The sequence below is a fragment of the Nothobranchius furzeri genome, chromosome 1 (assembly GCF_043380555.1).
Source record: "Nothobranchius furzeri strain GRZ-AD chromosome 1, NfurGRZ-RIMD1, whole genome shotgun sequence".
NCBI lineage: Eukaryota > Metazoa > Chordata > Actinopteri > Cyprinodontiformes > Nothobranchiidae > Nothobranchius > Nothobranchius furzeri.
This window is the reverse complement of record NC_091741.1, coordinates 96,081,422-96,097,041: the sequence shown is the minus strand read 5'-3', so window position 1 is coordinate 96,097,041 and position 15,620 is coordinate 96,081,422. Positions and strand designations below refer to the sequence as shown.

The window sequence follows — 15,620 nt, the reverse complement described above, 5'->3', positions numbered from 1 at the left end:
ATGGCTCCTTGTTGTCCTCTTCACCCGTGCTAACAGAAACCACGCTATGAGATCCGATGGAAGGTGATTGAGTCCGTGAGTGTGGACGGACATGAGTACATCTACGTGGATCCCATCCACCTGCCCTACGACCTGGCCTGGGAGATGCCCAGAGACAACCTGGTCCTGGGTGAGTGTGATGTACCAGGAGTTGGAAAGACCTGTTTGTGTTTATTTTAATGTTAAGAAAACAGAAAATAAACAAATCACAAAGGCACAAAGTTAAAGAAAATGTTTAGTTGTTTTTTTTTTACATTTTAACCAAAAATAATGCTTAAACTTTATTTCCTACATGTGAAAAACTGATTCACGCCATTTTTAATTAAAAATAACTTTGTTTTAAATGATAATAGAAAGATACGATCTTTGAAAATGTTATAAAAACAGGATCTGTTTTTGCAAATGAACTCTTCATTTTTATAAAGTGGAAGGAAAATGACCATCCTCTGAATTCTTGTTGCTTTTACCCAGCTTCCACACTTGTTACAGCTGTGGTTTATTTAAAGAAAAGGCCTATTGATGCTGACTAATCTGATCATAGCTATGGCAGTTACAGGATATTTATGACCCATGATCAGCAGAAATAATCTCTTCTTAGAAGCTGCCTTTTTTATTTTTTTTATTATTCAATACAAAATGACCTTACAATTATTATTATTATTATTATTATTATTATTATTATTATTATTATTATTATTATTATTATTATTATTATTATTATTATTATTATTATACCGCAGTGTGCTCTACCATGTTATTGGGTAAAGGGTCGATGGTTCCTATAATCGATCAGTTGTGGTTTATTTCTGAGTGTCTGACTCTGAGCAGGCTCTTATCCGTCACCCAGATGAGGACAAACTGTTTAAACTGGATCCATCCCCATGAGGCTTTTGTACTGCGAGTGGTTGGTTGTCTGCACACGGAATCCCTAATGAATACTTTTTAAACTGGACTCAGTCCCAGTTTAGCTAAAAGCTCCTTTTCATGCGTTTTGTTATTTTCTCTCATACAAACTGTCTCGAAGCTCTTGACATATTTATTTTCTGAATCTGCCAAAGCAAGTTTTTATATTAGTGTCCTTCAAAATAATAAGTCGAATCCCTCTCACTTATGTTCTAATGGGGAGAAGTGTTTGCTTCTTTCTCAGATTTCACACCGTGTCCCACTGAGGCCCTCTTTGTGTTTCAGGTCGAACTCTTGGATCAGGAGCTTTTGGCAGGGTGGTCGAGGCTACTGCATACGGTCTCACACATTCCCAGTCCAGCACAAAGGTGGCTGTGAAAATGCTGAAATGTAAGAAACACAATGTACAATAAAAGCTTCACATGCAAGATATCAGGCAACAGCAGCCTCCTGCACGCTCTCTGACACTGTCTCCCAGCAGCAGCCTGCTGAGCTTCAGCTGGTCTGACAGCCTGATTCAAGTTTCTTTTGACGTTTTCTGGCAGGAACACCGTTTTTCTCCTGCTCGCTGTACTCGTGTTGCTGTTCTCACATCACGTTCAGGTTAACACGTGTTCTTTCCTCTGCCCTCGTCCAGCTACAGCCAGGAGGAGTGAGACTCAGGCTCTGATGTCAGAGCTGAAGATCATGAGTCACCTCGGTCCTCACCTCAACATCGTCAACCTGCTGGGGGCGTGCACCAAACACGGTGGGCATCACACGAAGCTTTCCCACCAACACACACACACACACACACACACACACACACACACACACACACACACACACACACACACACACACACACACACACACGTGGTTCACGTAAAAATATATATTAAAAATTACAGCAAAGATTACTCTGTAGCAATTATTTCTGCATTTTCCTGTTTGTTCAGTAGGTTGAAATGATAAATATTTCTGTTACATTTGGATGAAAAATCCACTAAATTTGATTGATAACTGGTTAAAGATGACTTTTCCGGCACATTTTCTTCTCATCTGATTAAACCGCATTGATCGTATTTGCACTAAGTGAATAATTGTGTAAACAAGAAAGTTATGATTTCTTGTAAGAAATGGAAACAACCGTGTTACAGAGATGAAATTATAAAAATAATAGAAATGTTGATGTTTTAACACTGGACACCATGTTAACACAGCCAATGTGAACTCACTGATTTATGTTTCATTATACTAACGGTAAGCACAGCACTCCTAAGTGAAATGTTACAGCCAAATCAAATGTTTTGGCTCATTAATTTGTAGCTTAGGAAGAAAGATTGTTGGATCCGATTAGCAGGGCACATCTTGCCCTCCATAAAGTAGCTGATGGAATTACTGAACCCTTTTCATACATTAATGATCAGCTCCTGTTGAGACCCCAACCAGACTTTCCCTAATTCTATAACATCCTCACCTCTGCCAAGAAGGAACAATCATTCCTTCATAACTCATTCCATGAGACCGTTACTTGCTAACCGTTAGCATTAGCAACTCCCCAACACAGCAGAACTCCTTCAGGCTTGTGTTTTTTACGGAGATTAAACATAACTTTGCAAAGCGAGCAGAGTCAGTGGAAGAGTTGCATTGCTGTTAGCCAATCAGAGGTGAGATATTTCAATATCATGAATAATAATGAGTAAGACTCCAAATATTACTGTTTTCTGCCCCCCTTTCTTCTGGCTCTGCTTCCTGAAACAGGAGTGCCAGAACTTTTTTCCACAGATAAGAACTCACAAGGCAGTTCTCCCTGTAGGGGGTAGAGTTAATGATTTTTTGTCAGAAAACTATATTAAAAATAAAATTTCCATATGTGCATGTTATGTTTTTAAAGTGACAGTGTGTATTTCCCCTTTTGATAGAGGGCAGTACATACCTAAATTACTGCAAGCAAGCAGTATTTTTGTGTTTGAGTAAGACCTTACCAACGGATGGCCATTAGGGTCAAAAATCCCTGGGAGCTCAACCTCCAGCAAAATAACAAGAACATCAAACTCCCTTTCATCACTGGCAACAATGAAGAGTTAACCCTTTCAGGCTCAAAATACGTTTTGATAAAAGGACAAACAACTAAGTCCCTCGGGGGTACTTCTGAGTTTAAAAATGCTCATTAAATACATATGTGGAGTAACCAGGTAGGTAGGTTTTAACGTTGCAAATCTGCAACGCCTGCCTCCAGAGGGTTAAGGTGTAAAACAACAATGTTTATGAATGGTGAAAGATTTGTAACCGCTTGATACAAATCAGTAAATGCATTTTGTCCTCACAGGCTCCCGTAGAAGGAAACATGGCACCTATTATGGTGTCGCCCAGAGACTTAGACCCGCTCTCGTGTATTTTAGACCAGATTTTTATGATTATATGTTACAAAGCCGCCAATATTTTTCAACAGTCGGGCGTCATTTAATTCATTTTCAACAACATTTTGAGGGATATTTCCAGAGATTAACAGTATTTGCAACATTTAGCTTGTCTTTAAATCCTTATCCTTCATGTTTGATTTAGGCCCCCTTTACCTGATTACCGAGTACTGTCGCTATGGTGACCTGGTGGACTACCTGCACAGGAACAAGCACACCTTCTTGCAGTACTACGCTGAAAAGAACCAGGAGGATGGTTGCCTCATATCAAGAGGAAGCACCCCTCTCAGTCAGAGAAAAGGGTGAGATGAGTGAGGAAAATGCATTCAGAGCTGCACAAAGGAACATTTTATAGAAAATGGAGGACTTTTTCCGAGAAATCTTTGCCTTTGTTTTCAAAAAGTTCTGTTTAACTGATTGTTACAGATGCTTCATGTGATCAGCAACTACAAAAGGCTCGTTTGGATCTGGGTCAGTCGGGTGTTTTTTGATTATTATTTTCACACTTTAACGTATTTTTGCAGCTATGTGTCCTTTGGAAGTGAGAGTGATGGAGGATACATGGACATGAGCAAAGACGAGCCTTTGGTCTACGTGCCCATGCAGGAACAATTAGACTCCATCAAATATGCGGACATCCAGCCATCCCCGTACGAATCGCCCTACCAGCAGGACTTCTATCAGCAACAAGGTTCGACTTGACGCTGTCAGAGAAATCCGTTAGGATTATTGGCATGTGAGGATTTTGCAGATTTGCAAAATGAGGAATAATGAGAAAAACCAAACATTAGATCGAAAAGTGTGAAATGATGATGTGATTTAGCACAGTAACCATTTAGCTTTGTCTGACTAAACCTACTAATTCTGCACACTAAGAGAAAACAATTGGGAATGAAAACGGATGGTTTCAATTCAGAGATTTGCTAATAAAATATTAATAGTTTTGTTAGCTAGGACATCAAATGAGTTCCCTGAACAAAAGCAAAGTAAACCACGTGTCAGAGTCAATGAAAACCAGTGGGTTTCCAGCTGAAATGTAAGATTCAGTGTGAGCTGCTCAGATCAGGGCCCAACATCCAAATGTTTCTTTCACTTCTATGTTTTTAAGTCTGGACCTTGAGATGTCAGAGAGCTGTAGAGATCAGTGGAGTGTAAAGGGTCTGACAAGTGGAATGGTGCCGTGTGTTTACGACTATTTAAATAAACCAATAAAATCATAAATTGGAAGCTAAACTGCCACAAAAGACGAGGTCAGGTCAGGTCAGACCAAGAGCAGCACGGAGACATCTAGTAATCAAATCAGACGCATTAGTAGACCTAATTACTGTCTGAATCTGATCTAATAAACTTTAATTAGATGCCCTTTATTTGCAAAAATTAGCTAATCTAAAAATGCAGAATGGAAAATTGCACCAAGATTTCTAGCAATAGCTTTGAGAAGAAAAGAATATGAAAAATCTTCCGTATTTATTTTACTCTTGTTCACTGAACTTTTTCACAGAATGTGTTGCTTTATAATAATTTTATTTTGGAACTGTCTTTGAATTTCTCCTCTTTGGGTCCTGGTTCAGGTGGAACCAGACTGGACCTGGTGATCAGTGACTCTCCCAGCCTCTCCTATGATGACCTCCTGGGCTTCAGCTACCAGGTGGCAAAGGGAATGGAGTTCCTGGCCTCCAAGAATGTAAGAACTTTAAGACAACGCTCCAGATGTGTAGCTACCTCACACAGTATCCAGTAGGAATTATAAATCTTTCTTTTGTTTATCAGGTTTAATTAACTGGATATTTCCTTGACAGTGTGTTCATCGAGATCTGGCTGCCAGGAATGTTTTGATCTGTGAAGGAAAGCTGGTGAAGATTTGTGACTTTGGCCTGGCCAGAGACATCATGCATGACTCCAACTACATCTCCAAAGGCAGCGTGAGTAATAAATGATGTTATTCTGTATCTGGATAAAAAGACTCAGGGTCAAACAGGACCTAAAGGACTGTTTGGTGTGTTTCTCTCCTGATTCAGACCTTCCTGCCTCTGAAGTGGATGGCACCAGAGAGTATTTTCCATAATTTGTACACCACCCTCAGCGACGTGTGGTCATACGGCATTCTGCTTTGGGAAATCTTCACACTGGGTCAGTCTGAGCAGCACACCGAAGCAGAAAAGTCAGACACATCTGCAAATAAAAGGCATAAGCAGAGGTGATGTAGGTGATCTGCCCTCTCTAACCGAGTTTTACCTGCTCGTCTCCTGCACAAACACGCGTTTACGTCTATAAACAAACAAAGGTAGGGCAGCGATGAGTTTTTAACTCTACGTGTCTGACAGTAAGTCCACTCCAGTTTGTTTGGTCAACAGCCTTTTAGTCTCAGTCAAGCTTTGAAATCAGCATTTCCTTGCTCAGGGTATTGTAAGATTTTTTTATACTCTTCCCATTAATTTCCAAAGCTACCGTGAAAACAAAGAGGAGCGTTAACAGGGTGAAAAACACACTCACAATCTCCTCTCTGTGAACGACAAAGATTCTCTGTGCTCCTGCATCTGAAAGTCACTTTCATCGGACGTTCTGGGTCCGCAGTTTTTTTCCACTTTGGAAAATCCACTTTGTAGCACATGATAGCTGTTCTTATTAGGAAAACTGTTCAAAGGATATATTTAATCTTTTACTTCATCTGATGGTATTTGATCTCTGAACCTGTCTCTCATCAGGGGGAACCCCATACCCTGATTTGCCCATGAATGAGATCTTCTACAGCGCGTTGAAGAGAGGCTACCGCATGTCCAAACCTGCTCATGCCTCTGATGACGTGTGAGTGTCCTCTCACCTTGACTTTCTGTCAGCGCTGGCTAACTGACATCAAACGACTCAAGATCAACTCTTTTTGTGTCACAGCTACAACATCATGAAGAAGTGCTGGGATGAAAAGTACGAGAAGAGGCCTGAGTTCTCCCTGCTGGTCCACAATGTGGGGAACATGCTAGCAGACAGCTATAAGAAGGTATCTGACCTACGATCCCTTGAGTTTAGGGGTATGAATCGTTCAAAGGGCAGAATTAGGAGTCCTAACAAACCAGAAACAACATGTACAAGCACTAAATCAAGATTAGCCAAAAGAAAGAACCGTCTGGATCAAGAAGACTTCTGTAAATATACTAAAATAAATAATTAATACCTGTTAAATTGTTGGTTTTAATCCTAAACATCCTTAAAATACTTTTCGAGATTACATTTGTTATGGAGCAGAAATAAACACAGAGTTAACATGACTCCGTTAGTCTTAACAATGAACGCTGCTACATGATAAATGACCTGCACTTGTAAATTTCTTCCCTGAATCAGAGGACTCCAAAGCACTTTACACTTCATGGTGATGAGCTACCATGTAGCCGCAGCTGCCCTGGGGCTCAATAACAGAAGAGAGGACAGGTACCACCAGTCCCTCTGACCATCACCAACACTCCAGGAGGGTGAAGTGTCAACACTGATCCCTTTTAAATCAGATCAGGCTTTATTCAATGTCTCGTTTTACAGAAGTCCCTTATGTCACAGATGATATTTTGCTGTGCCTCATTTCTGCCGTTACACCTTTGGCAGGACTGAAGTGGTACCAGGGGGGGGGGGGGGGGGGTCTAAAAGCGGCAGGTAGCTATCTGAACAAAAGCTAGGTCTGGGGCAATTTTTCCAGTACGAGGCTTGTTTCATTTTCCCAGAGCAGAGATATCCAAACCTGATTCTCGAGGTCACCTTATTTCATATTTTAGAGATTACTTTGCTTCAACACCCCTGATTTTAACCAGTGGATGATCAGCAGGCTTCAATAGAGCATGATGACCTGCCAAACCGGTGAGTCAAGGTGATTGAATCAGGTGCTGATTTCCAGAGTTTGATACCGCTGTCTCAGAAGCAGTGTTGATTTTGACACAACATCCTTTTTAAATGTAGTCACGATTTTGTTGTCCGATTAGATTTAGTTTTAGTCTTATTTAGTGGACTAAAATATATGTATTTTTCTCTGATGCAATCATTTTCAACTTCTGTAGCGGAAATGTTAACTACACCTACATGAAAATTTCACATTTACACTTTGGATCAATAAAACTATATATTTATATGTCTTAATAACAATAATTATTAGAAAATACCTAAATTAACACTGACAGTTTGAAATTGTGCCTCTCAGTATTAATAAAGTAAATAAATCTGTATAGTGTGCAGTAATATTTGTAAACATGACAGGAAATGACATCATTCCTGCTGACAAAACCAGCATATGTTGTGTTTTGGATGCTTGTCCAGCATGGGATGATGTTACTGGATTGTGGACATGGATGCTAGACCAGTGTCCCATTCTGGACATGAAAACCATCAAAACATTAAAAGGTGTTACTCGAATAATACAAGGAGGTAAATTAAAGGTAAGAATTGGCTTCAGGTGTATTTATTAGAGTTTTCTCTTCACTATTAAACCAAGGTGGGCCACCTGAATATTTTTTCTCATAAAAACACAGCTAGAGCACCAAGCATAACATCGGCCGTAGCAATGCCACTTAAACAGTGGCGGCTGGTGAAAAATATTTTTGGTGGGGCTGTGCTATTTTTTTTTAAACAAACTTGTGCTTTCTGAGCTTTGTGCACAACTTCACTATTTCGTGAATTAAGCACAGCTCTTTAATTTCCTGTCTTACATCATTGGACAAACTGATTAATCCACGTGTGTCTGACTATTGGCACACTGCCTTGCGGACCAAGGTTGAAAAATATTGCATTAAATTGCGCATAAAATAACATGACCATAAATGGTCCACATCCACATTACTGTTTGTGAAACTGGCATACTGGAGAGTTTCATCACAATAATATTAAATAAACAAGTATGTACCTGATCTTTTGCATAATGTTGGTGAAGCTCTGGATGACCCCTGTGATGGAGACAGAGTCAATGTTCCTCTTCTGCAGCTGGTTGAACAGCATGTCCACATGTGGCATGATCTTGTGACACAATGCCAGCAGAAAGCCGAAATCTTCTTCCTCCAGCATTCTCACAAAGCCACCTGCCTCTCTCTCAGTGACTGGATCAAAGTCATCCGAGTCTCTGATCATCTGGAAAAATCTGAGGAGGTCATCCTTGTGCTCATACACTGTGTTGACATCTCTCTCTTGGACAAAATGTGCCGGTTCTGATCCACTTCTTCATTGTGTTTCTTCACTGCAAGCCTGTGTCCCTTGTCTCTAGCTGCATGGCAATGTTAGCTCTGCCTAGCATAGCTAGCTTCACCGTGTTGTAACTCGTGTTTCTTCACCTTCTCAGAAAAATGTTTCATGTCCGTAACTCCTGACTCAATCCATTCCTCATCTGTCGCAGTCGTTTTGAATAACAAACACGGAAAGCAAAATAACGCATTAGCGTGATTGCATCCAGCTAGCCAAGCCTTCCCAGAAGCCTGGTGTGTACAGTTTACCTCTCTCCTCCTCCTGCTGGCTTATCTTCACGTCGGGCTGATCTGGTCCAAGCTCTTTGACATTAAGTTTTTCCACCATAGTTCTCCTCTCGAACGGATACTGGAGAAGAGACCGAACTGAATTCAGTGGCTGCTGAGATCCGGTATCCATGCTGGTTGTATCACTGGCGTCCATCTGCGTCACGACCAAAAACATGCTGGAGTAGTCGAGACTCTCCGAGTTCTACCGAACAGCAACGAAAGCCTTTGGCGGTAGCTCTATCGCCCATCATGCTTCTGAAACAACGTCGATGCTGATTGGATACATTCCCATTCCTACCTTTTAATTTTCTTGTCAGCAATTGGCGGACTGCTTTCGTGCTGTTTGGACAATTGAAACACAGCCCACAGCCTTCCTGTCGGCTCCACAGCTCGGCAGAAAGCTTCTGACCAATATATATATATATATATATATATATATATATATATATATATATATATATATATATATATGATTTGTTTTTGTTACAAAACACACAATTAACTTAGAATATGTGATTATTGTTAATTTTATTTATTTATTTTTTTAAATAAAAATTAAAAACACTGGGGAAAACTGGGAGGGCGCCGCCCTATCGCCCTCTACTGGCCAGCCGCCACTGCACTTAAATGATTAAAGAACTACGTGTGTAGCTCAGTGAGTTTGGTTCAGCTGCAGCAATCTAGTCCCCCGTCCCATCAACACTCGGTGCCACTGTAACACTTTTAAAACTAGAGGAAACCCGGATGTGGACTCACCAAAGTAGCGTCCAAGTAAACTTGATGATGATTGACACTACATATTAATTATGACCAATAAGATGTGATTATTTCATATAAATATGAAATATCGACCTGACTGATCTATTAATGTTTAATCAGAAGATTCTAGGGCTCTTTGCTTCTTAAGGGACCATAAGCACACTTTGTATTAATTCAGACAGAGTCAGGTATATAGTTTAGAAAATGAATTTAATTATTTTCCTAAACTAATGATTATACATGACAAGATATGAATAATGAGACGTGATGTAATGGATATGTAATGCATGAGTGCAGATATTGATTAACACGTACTGATCATAAGATCTGAAATGGATCATTGTTAGAGCAATATCCATTTTAAATTCATTGATTTAAACACAGATTATTCAAACATTTGATTTAAACATCTTGTTCATTCATCACACATGATTATTTAAATTATAATAGTCCTGTAGGAGCTTCATGTAGAAAGTATGGCTTTTACACAGAGATGGCAGGAACCTTGAGGGAAACTATTACGTTTCCAATGAAAAACAATAAGTTGGCAAAGGGTTGTTTTGGGCGTCTGGGGCCCGACAGATGGTGCAGCCTTGAATGTGTATGAAAGGTTATGTTGTGTTAATTAGATGGTGAAGAACTGACCACTTTGTACGTTACACCAAGCAAATAATTTTCAAATCATCACATTTAATGCTTTTCTTCCCAGCCGTGACGGTTGCCCTTTAGACGTGAACTGTTCAACTGTTACCGGTAGCTTGTTCAAACATCAGCTGGCTCCGGACTCTGATTGGCTCTTTTCTTGTCTAATCCCACCTGTTTCATTTGCCAATTGGTTCTTTTGTCTGTGCCTCCCAACTTTCCAAATTTCTGATTTTTGTTACTCATTTTTATTGTCGTCTTTTATTAGTCAACCAAAATATTGATCGATATTTGTCATAATTTTGTTTTTATAGAAGTTTGTTTTTTTTGTTTTGTTTTTGCCTGCAAACATTTGTTTGTAAAGAAAAAAAGAACAATATTTTGTCAGTGAAATTAAAACTTCGCAGAAAAGACACAATCCATGGCAAGTGAAGCCTCACTCACCTGGAGCCTCACTCAGATCTCTCTGTGATTTCCAACATTATGCAACATAATGAAAGAGACACAGACATTCAGTGTAAACCCAGTAATGCACGAGTATTAAACACATAATGAATATTGCATTGGTGTTATTGTTTCACAGGATAATGCCAGCAAAACATAAACTGAGGAGTTATACACTTTTACTGCTGAGGGGATGAATGACCTATGGTAGCGTTCTGTTTTACATCTGGGATGTCTCGGTCTGCCTCTGAAGGAGCTGTCCATGGTCTCCACAGTGGAACACTGTGGGTGAGAGGGTTTTTTAAGATGGAGGTCATCCTCGCCAGCATCCTCCTTTCACACGTCTTCTCAACTGAATCCATTGGACATCCCAGAACCGAGCTTGCTTAGCTTGTTCAGTCTCTTCCTGTCTCAATCAGAGCTGCCTGAACCTGATCATAATTTTAAAACAGATTCAAAATTTTGTGTTATTGTCCCTTCCTTTTTGCACACAAGGCAAACCCAGAAAGGGTTGTAACACCACTCACCACGCGCGTGGAAGTGACCAAAGCAAAGCAGCATGGAGAACAAAACTCGTCTCCAACCACCTCTCAGGCTCAGCAGTGTTATTTGAGATTTTATAAGAAGAACAAAAGATCTTTTCTATAGGGCCTCTCAAGATAAAAATCACGAGGCGCTTCACAAAAACAAAAAAATGTAAAAATATAAAAAAGAATTTTGACAATTATTAAAAATATATTTAAAATGAGCAAAAAATAGACAATTGTGATTAAAAAATATAAAGAAAGAGAGAGAGTGAATAGGAAAGAGGGAAATCAGTGGATCCTGAGGAAGGTGGAATAGGTAGGGAGAGCAGAACAAGGAGAGGGTGATGAAGGTCACACCGAAGCCTGAAAAGGTGAGTTTTCAGCTGCTTTTTAAAGGAGACCACTGAGTTCACTGATCTCAGGCACAGGGGGAGAGAGTTCCAGAGTCTGGGGGCCACAGCAGCAAATGATCTGTCACCTTTGGACTTTAGCCTGGTGCTGCACAACCAGTAGGCTTTGATCACTGGACCTCAGGGACCTGCTGGGGGTGTAGGAACTAAGAAGATCACCAATGTAAGATGGTGCTTGTCCATGTAAGGCCCTAAAGACCAGAATCAGGAACTTGAAATAAACCCTGAAGTTGACTGGCAGCCAGTGAAGCTGGAGGAGAAGTGGGGTGATGTGGGTGTGTTTGGAGGACTTGGTCAGAAGCTGAGCACAGGCATTCTGAACCACCTGTAGACGGTTCAGGGAGGCTCTGCTCAGACACGTGAAAAGAGAGTTACAGTAGTCTAAGCGTGAGGAGATGAAGGTGTGGATAACTGTCTCAAGTGCAGAGCGGGACAGAATGGGACTCAGCTTAGCAATGTTCCTGAGATGGAAGAAGGAAGAGCGAACAAGTGAACTGACATGAGAATCCAGGGTGAGAGCTGGGTCAAAGGTCACACCAAGATTCCTGACAGAAGGTTTGGTGTGAGAAGCAAGCTGACCAAGAGAGTATCTGACTTTGTGAACCAGCTTGTCTGGGGCACAGATGAGGATCTCAGTCTTATCTTCATTCAGCTGTAGAAAGCTCCCAGCCATCCAGGTTTTGATAGAGTCTAAGCAGGTGTGTAACAGCTGCAGCTTAGACATCTCATGGGGATTAAAGGAGATGTACAGTTAGATGTCATCTGCATAAAGATGGTAAGAGATTCCTTTGAAGGAGCTCAGGATGTGCTGAAGAGGAAGCGGATAGAGGAGGAAGAGCAGAGGCCCCAGCACAGAACCTTGTGGGACACCATGGGTAAGAGAGGTGGTGGAAGACCTAAAGTTGGAGACGGCCACAGAAAAGAAGCGCTCAGAGAGATAAGAGGAGAACTACTCCAGAGCAGATCCTGATAGGCCTACCCAGTCTCCTTGAGATTTTATGGTTTTTATTAATCGTGCAACAGAAAAATAATCGTTTGATTGTGTAAATAAATGGACATTTGAATAGTCAACATTTCAATAAAACAATCGCTCGAATAATCATTTTTAGAATAATCATTTACCCCAGCCCTAACTCAGAGCCTCTCCAAAGATGCTCATTTGGGTTAAAGTCAGGGTTGTGGCTGGGCCATTCAAGAGCAGTCACAAGCCTATTTTAGAAAACAATGCTGCCAATTAGCTGCAATGCGGCATCACAGAGCCTTAGGTCATTTATAAGTGCACAGACTGTAGCAGAAATGTTGCACAATCGTGTCCCTTTTACAAAAGATTAGGTGATGGCGATGTAAACATGGTATGGGGGTGGTCTCTGTGCTGGAGCAAACTTCTGTTTATCTTAGACATAACTTGCTTTTTTTTATTGCGATCAAAGCCGTGCTCATTAAGTTTTTTTAACAAGCAGCCCTTAAAAGTGTCTGTCCTCCACACTCCCTGTGCAGTCTCTGGTGATCTGAGCTCCAGCTATAATGGAGAAAAGCTCTAGGAGCGCTGTATTGCTCCAGTTTGTCATCTCAGCTGATTCTGATTACAAAAGCAAAACTTAAGGCCCGTGTTTACTTTCATTTTTAATATATTGCCCTTCTGGAGCTTGGCAGCAACTTCCCACACCTCCCTCTGTTGCGCCAAGGCGTAAAATGCATTCACAAGTCCAGCATTGTGGTAATTTACTACCAAGCGTGACGGCACGAAGGCCGCAAAATTCTAGCATCGCCACGGCGCGTTCATAAGACACGCCGTGGCGGCAGTATTACGCTGATTTTTCGGCATGGTGTATCTTCTAAAAGGGGCTACAGAGATGCCATGAAGCCATTCTTTTGTTATTTTAGCTGTGTGCTTGGGGTCATTGTCATGTTGGAAATTAAACCTTTGGCTCAGTCTGAGGTCTTGTCCAGGATATCCCTATACTGGGCCACAATCATCCTTCCCTCGATTGCAACCAGCCGTCCTGTCCCTGCAGCTGAAAAACACCCCACAGCATGATGCTGCCATCACCATACTTCACTGTGGGGACTGTATTGGACAAGTGATGAGCAGTGCCTGATTTTCTCCACTCATTCTGCTTAAAATTAAGGCCGTAAAGTTCTATCTTGGTCTCATCAGACCAGAGAATCTTATTTTTCACCATCTCAGGGTCCTTCAGGTGTCTTTTAGCGAACTCCACATGGGACACTCTGCCATAAAGCCCTAACTGGTGGAGGACTACAGTGATGGTTGACTTTCAACAACTTTCTCCCATCTCCTGACTGCATCTTTGGGTTCTTCTTTACCTCTCTCATCAAGGCCCTTCTTCCACAGTAGCTAAGTTTGCTCACTGTGCTCCTAGGAACTTTAAGTGCAGCAGAGATTTTTTTATGTTTTATTTATTTATTTATTTTTATTTTATTTTTTTGTGACCTTGGCGAGATCTAGGCCTTGCTACAATTCTCTGAGCTCTTCAGGCAGTTCCTTTGACCTCATCATTCTCATTTGCTCTGACATGTGAGCTACAGGTCATATAGATAGGTGTGTGGCTTTCCTAATCAAGTCCAATCAGTATAATCAAGCACAGCTGGACTCCAATGATGGTGTAGGACCATCTCAAGGATGATCAGAAGAAATGGACAGCACCTGAGTTAAATATATGAGTGTCAAAACAAAGGGTCTGAATACTTAGGACCATGTGATATTTCCGTTTGTTTTTCTTAATAAATCTGCAAAAAGCTCTAAAATTCTGTTTTTCTGTCAATATGGGGTGCTGTGAGTACATTAATGAAGAGAAAAATTAATTTAATTGATTTTAGCAAATGGCTGCAATATAACAAAGAGTGAAAATTTGAAAGAATAACTTTTTATTAGGAAATTCAGAACTTCTTTTCAGTCTGGGTTGGTTAATTTAATAGCCAATTTACTGAATAAATAAAGGGAAAAGTCATACAAGCTCAGCATCACAACCATTTTTTTTCTCCCGTGAAAACAGAGATACTGCCAAGTCGATGAAAACTTCATGAAGAGCGACCACCCAGCAGTCACCCGCACCAAACCTCGACTTTCATCACCCTTTCCAGTCGCCAACCCTGCGTTTGACTCTCCCATCTCCCCACTGAGCCCTGCTAACCAGAGCCAGAGGTCTGGGGAGCACTGGCTAGAGGCAGACACACAGGAAGCCATAAATTCCTTCAATGAGTACATCATCCCCATCCCAGATCCAAAGCCAGAGGAAGCTTTACCTGACGCTCCATCAGAAAGCCCTGCAAGGTACGGTTGCAAAGATTGAGCCAAATGCAAAAGCTGCAGTATGATTCTGTTTAACTGGAGCGTGTGTTTTTTGTTCACCACACACCCACTCATCCAGATGTTGAACAGTGGATGTTTTATGTAGGCGGATTCAGAGATGTGTTTTTATAGCTTATACAAACATGTCGCCAAGCAACGACTTGAAAAGACAAATACATTTTTGACCACACGGATTCTAGGAAGCATGCAATTACTCCGAACAGTCGTTTTAAATTATTCATTGGGGACTGATTTTTGGATAATTTGGTTTTACTTTTGGCTCATAAATGAGGCCCGGTGCAGATTTGAGGTCTTTCACCTCTTTTTTAAAATAATACACAGGAAGTGTTGCTCCAAGGTCACATTTGGTCCAGTTGGCAAACACAATGTTTAAAGGAGCAATATGTAGGAATTATACAGGTAGAGAATAACAAAAGTCTAATGTCTCAATCATGTTGAAAGAAAGGGTACATTGAAACAGATTTCATTCTCAGCTGGCTTGGGTGTTGTCAATTTTTCTCCGTTCAAAACAAATTTTTTATAAAAACAGAGGGACTTAGTTTTTGAGGTTGCCGAGCCTGCACCATGCTAACACTGCAGCGCTGGCACTTGTTATTCAACACCAGGTGGGAAAAAGCTCCAGAGCCAAAGTCAGTAAATAGGAGCGGCCCAGAAGTTATTTCTTATACCCCTAAGATGCCACGGCAT

The 15,620-nt window shown here is 40.9% G+C and overlaps 1 protein-coding gene across 1 annotated transcript in view; it reads left to right on the top strand.

The window, feature by feature from the left end:
• pdgfrb (platelet-derived growth factor receptor, beta polypeptide) overlaps positions 1-15,620 on the top strand; it is a 39,472-nt gene that overhangs the window by 23,209 nt on the left and 643 nt on the right. Inside the window, exons 12-22 of the mRNA XM_015944307.3 lie at positions 37-169; positions 1,228-1,332; positions 1,580-1,690; positions 3,489-3,645; positions 3,868-4,034; positions 4,915-5,027; positions 5,143-5,265; positions 5,362-5,473; positions 6,049-6,148; positions 6,233-6,338; positions 14,617-14,894. Coding sequence (XP_015799793.3) covers positions 37-169; positions 1,228-1,332; positions 1,580-1,690; positions 3,489-3,645; positions 3,868-4,034; positions 4,915-5,027; positions 5,143-5,265; positions 5,362-5,473; positions 6,049-6,148; positions 6,233-6,338; positions 14,617-14,894 — 1,505 coding nt within the window. The remainder of the gene's footprint in view (positions 1-36; positions 170-1,227; positions 1,333-1,579; positions 1,691-3,488; positions 3,646-3,867; positions 4,035-4,914; positions 5,028-5,142; positions 5,266-5,361; positions 5,474-6,048; positions 6,149-6,232; positions 6,339-14,616; positions 14,895-15,620) is intronic.